Below are 6917 nucleotides of genomic sequence, written 5' to 3' on the forward strand. Positions count from 1 at the left end.
AACCATACAACCCCAACAAGGGCCACAGAGTTACATTACAGGATGAGACACCCAACAGGGGTTTCTGTATCTTGCCGTGTCACCGTGGGCCCCATATCCCCCGGCATTGCCCCTGGGTGGTGTCTGTATTATGTAGTGTATCCTGGGGCCCCTGATTCAGCTGTGTGGCCCCTGTTGGGTGCCTATCTTGTGGTGTACCCTGGGGCCTCGTGTTGTTGGGAGTCACTATGTTGTAGTGTATCCTGGGGCCCCTGATTCAGCTGTGTGGCCCCTGTTGGATGTCTATCTTGTGGTGTCCCCCAGGGCCTCATTTCCCCATGTGTGGCCCTTGTTGGGAGTCTCTATCTTGTGGTGTCCCCTGGGGCCTCATTTCCCCATGTGTGGCCCTTGTTGGGAGTCTCTATCTTGTGGTGTCCCCTGGGGCCTCATTTCCCCATGTGTGGCCCTTGTTGGGAGTCTCTATCTTGTGGTGTCCCCCGGGGCCTCATTTCCCCATGTGTGGCCCTCGTTGGCAGTCTCTATCTTGTGGTGTCCCCCGGGGCCTCATTTCCCCATGTGTGGCCCTCGTTGGGAGTCTCTATCTTGTGGTGTATCCGGGGGCCTCATTTCCCCATGTGTGGCCCTTGTTGGGAGTCTCTATCTTGTGGTGTCCCCCGGGGCCTCATTTCCCCATGTGTGGCCCCTGTTGGGTGTCTATCTTGTGGTGTCTCCCCGGGGCCTAATTTCCCCATGTGTGGCCCCTGTTGGGTGTCTATCTTGTGGTGTCTCCCCGGGGCCTAATTTCCCCATGTGTGGCCCCTGTTGGGTGTCTATCTTGTGGTGTCTCCCCGGGGCCTAATTTCCCCATGTGTGGCCCTCGTGGGGAGTCTCTATCTTGTGGTGTATCCGGGGGCCCTGTATCCCCCCCCCAGCTGTGTGGCCCCTGTTGGGTGTCTATCTTGTGGTGTCCCCCGGGGGCCTAATTTCACCATGTGTGGCCCTTGTTGGGAGTCTCTATCTTGTCGTGTATCCGGGGGCCTCATTTCCCCATGTGTGGCCCTTGTTGGGTGTCTATCTTGTGGTGTCCCCTGGGGCCTCATTTCCCCATGTGTGGCCCTTGTTGGGAGTCTATCTTGTGGTGTATCCGGGGGCCCTGTATCCCCCCCCCAGCTGTGTGGCCCCTGTTGTCTCATAGTGTATCCCGGGGGCCCCATACTCCCCCTCAGTCCTGCGGCTCGTAGTCGGCCAGCTTCCGTCGGAGCTCCTTGATCTGCTCGTTCTTCTTGCCGAGGATGTCCTTCATGTTTCGGTAGGCGGCGGTCTCCTGGAACTTCCTGTCCAGCTCTCTCTCGGCGAGGGCCAGCTGTTCCCGCACCCGGAGGAGCTGGTGCTTGGTGCCGGTCAGGTCCTCCTCCATCTTCCTCTGGGTGGCGCTGTGCTCCCCCACCGTCTTCTGCAGCTCCACCTTCAGGCTGCTCAGGGCGTCCTCCAGCTGGGAGACGTCCCTCGGGGGCGGGGCCTCCTCCTGGTGGGCGGTGCGGCGCAGCTCCTGGAGGGCGTGGTTCTTGTCCTCCAAGGCGGAGGTGACCCGCCCCTCCAGGGTCCGGAGCCGCCCCCTCAGCTTGTCGTTCTCCTCCTGGAGGCGGGAGATCTCGGCGTGGAGGAGCTGGGCGGGGCCTTCGATGGGGGTGAGGCGGGGGTGGGCGGAGGAAGGGGCGGGGTCCTGGCCTCTCTCCAGCTCGGCCACCCTCTCCAGCAGTTGTCGGTTCTCCAGCTCTGATACGTCGGTGTGGAGGGTCAGGTGCCAGTGCTGCGATTGGAGGAACAGCTGCTGGAGGAGGAGCACGTTGGTGTGGGCGGAGTTTAGCAGCTCTAGCTCCACCTCGCTCAGTACCGCCGCCTGCAGGCCGCTCAGCAGGTCCGTCACCTCCTCCGCCGTGTACGTGTCCTCCGTCAGGCGCCCCTCCACCACGTCCTGGAAGCACGAGCGGACACTCTTCAACCGGAGCTGCCGCTTCCCCTGAGCGAAGCGAATGTAACTCATCACCTCCGCCCGGTGCGCCTCACTCAGCTCCACCGCCGCCATCTTTACTGAGGCCTTCTCCGTCACCATGGACACCGATAAACAGCTGACCGGAAATACGCGTCTCCACGGCAACAGGGACGCGTCACCGCCTTGGGGGAGAGAGCCGATTGGCTGCAGTCTGACCGCGTGACTGGAGACGGTGAGAGCTCATTGGATGGAAAACCCCCCTCAGTGCGAAGTGACGCCAGAGATAAGAAGTTCTCTGCTATTGGCTGGAGTGTGAGCGTGTCGTTGAAAGGCGGGAGATCATTGGAGGATATCCCTCAAGTCTTGACACATTCGGCTCCCAGTCACAGATTGCTCCGGAAGTGACGTTCCATCGCCGCCATCTTGCTACACCCCACACAGTAATGATAGCGTGTGAAGGGGACAGGCGGACATCTTGTTACACCCACCGGAGTTTTAGATTTCACACTTATTTTCAACACAAAACTGAACTTTTATGCCTAAATACAGTATTTGGAAATGCGACAGACTGTTTACATGTGAAAATCAGAGGTGTTCTGTCACATGTGATGTCTGCTTTCAAAATGTACCACGTAAACAGTCCGCCGCATTTCCAAACGATGGGCCAGATTCTCAGAAGAGTTACGATGGAGTATCTCAGGAAACTCTGTCGTATCTCTCTTTTTTGACCCGCGTATCTATGCGAGTGATTCCTAGAATAAGTTTCGCATAGATACACTGAAGATCTGACATGTGTAAGTCACTTACACTGTCGGATCTTAAATGTAATTCGCCGCCGGCCGCTAGGTGGCGTTTACGTTCAGGTCTCATTTGTTTATGCAAATGAGCCTGATACGCCGATTCCCGAACAAAGTCGCGTAACCGTCGCTTACGTAGTTTGCATAAGCGTAAGGTTACCCCTGCTATATGAGGGGTAAACTTACGCCAGTCCCACGTAGGCCATGTTAAGTATGGCGTCGGGTCCGCGTCGTCTTTTCCCGTCGGGTACGTCGTTTTCCTAAGTCGTTCTTGAATATGACTTTACGTCAATGACGCACACGTTGGCGTCATTGACGTTTTTTGCCGAGAACTGGAGCATGCGCACTGGGTTATTTTTAGCCCATGCGCCGTTCGATCGGCACGGGGGGCGCGCTTAATTTAAATATAAGCCGCCCCCTTTGAAATACGCGGGGATACGCCGGGCCTTTTACACTACGCCGCCGCAAACTACGGAGCAAGTGTTTGAGGAATACGGCACTTGCTCCAGTAAGTTGCGGCAGCGTAGTGTAAATAGCTTACGCGACGCCGCCGCAGAAAGTACAAGAATCTGGCCCACTGTATTTAAGCATAAAAGCTCCGTTTTGTGATGAAAATAAGTGTGAAATCTAAAACTCCGGTGGGTGTAACAAGATGTCCGCCTGTCCCCTTCACACGCTGTCATTACTGTGCGGGGTGTAGCAAGATGGCGGCGACGGAACGTCACTTCTGGAGCAATCTGTGACGGGGAGCCGAATGTGACGAGACACCGGATTGCGCTGAAATAAGAAGTTCTCCGCTATTGGCTCAAGTGTGAAGCGTGTCGTTTGAAAAGGCGGGAGATGATTGGAGGAAAACCTCCATTGCGAGTGACGTCAAATAAGAACGAGACGTTATTGGCTAGAGCGGAGGCGAAAAGGAGGTCTGCCATTGGCTGCCGTCATTGGAGAGAGAGAGAGCTCATTGGAGAAAATCCTAACGTCATTAACCACTTCAATACCGCGCCCATCGTCATATGACGTCCACAGAGGGGATCTCCCATCCTGGGTGGATGTCATATGACGTCCTGGGCTTTGTGGGGGGGATATCTGAATGGTGGGTGCAGCTAGAGGCATCATTCAGATATCCATGTCTTCTGCCGGCGATTCTGTGCAACATAAGAACGATCATAGTGGCGGTTCCGCAGCTTGATCGTTCTTATAGGCGGCGGGAGGGGACACCCCCCCCCCCCCCCCTGCTACCATCCGTTGCTTCTCCGGGCTCTCCCGTGCCATCGGAGGCCCGGAGAAAGAATTGTCCGGCGCTGGCAGGAAGCATAGAGATGACTGGTGACCAGATGGTGACCAGTCATCTCTATGACTGTCGGAGGACCCGGGCGCGATGTGATGACGTCACGCCCCGGTCCCCGTAAGTAAACAAAGCCGCGATTGCGGCTACTAAGCAACAGTAATCATGAGATTTTTTTTCACCGATCTCATGCTTTCTAGCCTGGAGGAGAGATGTGGGGGGAGGGGAAGGTCTTATTGACCCCGCCTCTCTCCATAAAGAGGACCTGTCACACACATTTCCTATTACAAGGGATGTTTACAATTCTTGTAATAGGAATAAAAGTGATAATAAAAAAAAGAAAATAAAAAAGTGTAAAAAAAGAAATAAATATGTAAAAAAAAAAAAAAAGAAATACAATTTTTTTTTTTTTTTTAACGCCCCTGTTCCCAGTAGCTCGCGTGCAGAAGCGAACGCACACGCAAGTCCCCACGAGGTATCGCCGCGTGCGTTAGAGTGCCAGCAACAATTCTAGCACTAAACCTCCTCTAACTCTAAACTGGTAACCTGTAAAAAATTTCAAAGCGTTGCCTATGGAGATTTTTAAGTACTGAAGTTTGGCGCCATTCCATGAGCGTGCGCAATTTTAAAGCGTGACGTGTTGGGTATCTATTTACTCGGCGTAACATCATTTTTCATATTTTACAAAAAAATTGGGCTAACTTTACTGTTTTGTTATTTTTTTAATTCATGAAACAAATTTTTTACAAAAAAAAAGGCGTTTGAAAAATTTATTGCGCAAATACCGTGCAAAATAAAACGTTGCAACGGCCGTCGTTTTATTCCCTAGGGTGTCTGCTAAAAAAACATATATAATGTTTGGGGGTTCTGAGTAATTTTCTAGCAAAAGAATTATGATTTGTACATGTAGGAGAGAAGTGCCGGAATAGGCCCCCCGGTATTGAGGTGGTTAATGGCCAGATTCAGAAACAGTTACGCCGTCGTAACTCTGAATCTGCGCCGTCGTAAATTTAAGCGTATTCTGGAAACCAGATACGCTTAAATTAGGCTAAGATACGAGCGGCGTAAGTCTCCTACGCCGTCGTATCTTAGGGTGCAATATTTACGCTGGGTGGCGCTTCCGTTTAGTTCGGCGTAGAATATGCAAATGACTAGATACGCGGATTCACGAATGTACGCTTGCCAGTCGCAGTAAAGATACGCCGTTTACGTAAGGCGTTTTCCGGCGTAAAGTTATTCCAACAAATAGCTGGCCTAGCCAATGTTAAGTACGGCCGTCGTTCCCGCGTCGAAATTTGAAAATTTTTACGTCGTTTGCGTAAGTCGTCCGTGAATGGGGCTGGACGTAATTTACGTTCACGTCGAAACCAATACGTCCTTGCGGCGTACTTTGGAGCAATGCACACTGGGATATGTACACGGATGGTGCATGCGCCGTTCGTAAAAAAAACGTCAATCACGTCGGGTCACCAATCATTTACATAAAACACACCCCCTCAGCCTAATTTGAATTAGGCGCAATTACGCCGGCCCCATTTACTCTACGCCGCTGTAACTTAGGAGGCAAGTGCTTTGTGAATACAGCACTTGCCTCACTTACTTACGGCGGCGCAGTGTAAATACGATACGCTACGCCGGCTCAAAGATACACACATCTACCTGAATCTATCTATATGGCTGCATTCACACCGGAGCGTTCTGAAGCCTGAAGCTACAAAATGCCAGAGGCGAAAAAATCCATTATTCTCTATGGAGACGGGTCACATCTCCAAAACGCCTGAAAGCCGAACGCCTGAAGCTCAAACAAGTTCTGGACCCTTTTTCGAATCGGGCTGATTTGGGCGTTTTTGAACATTTGTATCCCAATAGAAACAAATGGAAACGCTCGATTCAAGTGTCTAGCGCGACGACAAGCTTTTCTACGGGCGTTTTGTCGCTTTAATCTGTTCTGTGAAAATTTCACCCAAGAAGAAGATAAAAAAAAAATCTACAAACATAGCAACAAGTGATGAAAGAGATGATCGTTTTTCTTATTGGCTAAAATAAAAAAACGACGAAGTTCAAAAACGTCGGACAACGCTGTATGCAAACGTGCGACAAAACGCCAGAAAAAACGTCCGAAAACGCTACGCTCGGGTGTGAATGCGACCTAAGGGCGAGCCGTTATTGGATGAAGCTGATTAGAGAGAGGAGGGGAGGTGATCTGCTATTGGCTGCAGTCTGGACGTGCGGAGATATGATTGGCGGAAGGTTTTCTTTTCTTTTTTAGGAGGAAAGGGCTATATTCAGGTAGCATTTACGGCGGCGTATCTCCAGATACGCCGCCGTAATTTCAAATCTGCGTCGGCGTATCTTTACGCCGATTCTCCAAGGCAGATATGTCGAAAAAATAGGCTTCCTCGGCCGACGTAACTTGAATGCGGCGGCGTATAATTGTGTGCAATATTACGCTGGCCACTAGGTGGCGCTTCTGTTGTTTTCGGCGTAGAATATGCAAATTACCTAGATACGCCGATTCACAAACGTACGTACGGCCGGCGCAATTTATTTACGTCGTTTACGCTAGGCTTTTTCGGCGTAACGTTGCTCCTGCTATTAGGTGGCGCAGCCAATGTTAAGTATGGACGTCGTTCCCGCTTCGAAATTTGAATTTTTTTACGTCGTTTGCGTAAGTCGTTCGCGAATAGGGCTGGACGTAATTTACGTTCACGTCGAAACCAATACGTCGTTGCGGCGTACTTGGGAGCAATGCACACTGGGATATGTACACGGATGGCGCATGCGCCCGCTTACGCCGGCCCCATTTACGCTACGCCGCCGCAACTTACGGAGCAAGTGCTTTGTGAATACAGCACTTGCTCCT

The 6917-nt window shown here is 51.8% G+C and overlaps 1 protein-coding gene across 1 annotated transcript; it reads right to left on the reverse strand.

The window, feature by feature from the left end:
- Positions 1-918: 918 nt before the first annotated feature.
- On the reverse strand, positions 919-2216 carry LZTFL1 (leucine zipper transcription factor like 1). The gene has a single exon (XM_040335745.1). The coding sequence runs from the start codon at positions 2090-2092 to the stop codon at positions 1202-1204; it is 891 nt and encodes a 296-aa protein (XP_040191679.1). The 5' UTR covers positions 2093-2216; the 3' UTR covers positions 919-1201.
- Positions 2217-6917: the final 4701 nt, after the last annotated feature.

The sequence above is a fragment of the Rana temporaria genome, chromosome 1 (assembly GCF_905171775.1).
Source record: "Rana temporaria chromosome 1, aRanTem1.1, whole genome shotgun sequence".
In the NCBI taxonomy this organism is placed as follows: domain Eukaryota; kingdom Metazoa; phylum Chordata; class Amphibia; order Anura; family Ranidae; genus Rana; species Rana temporaria.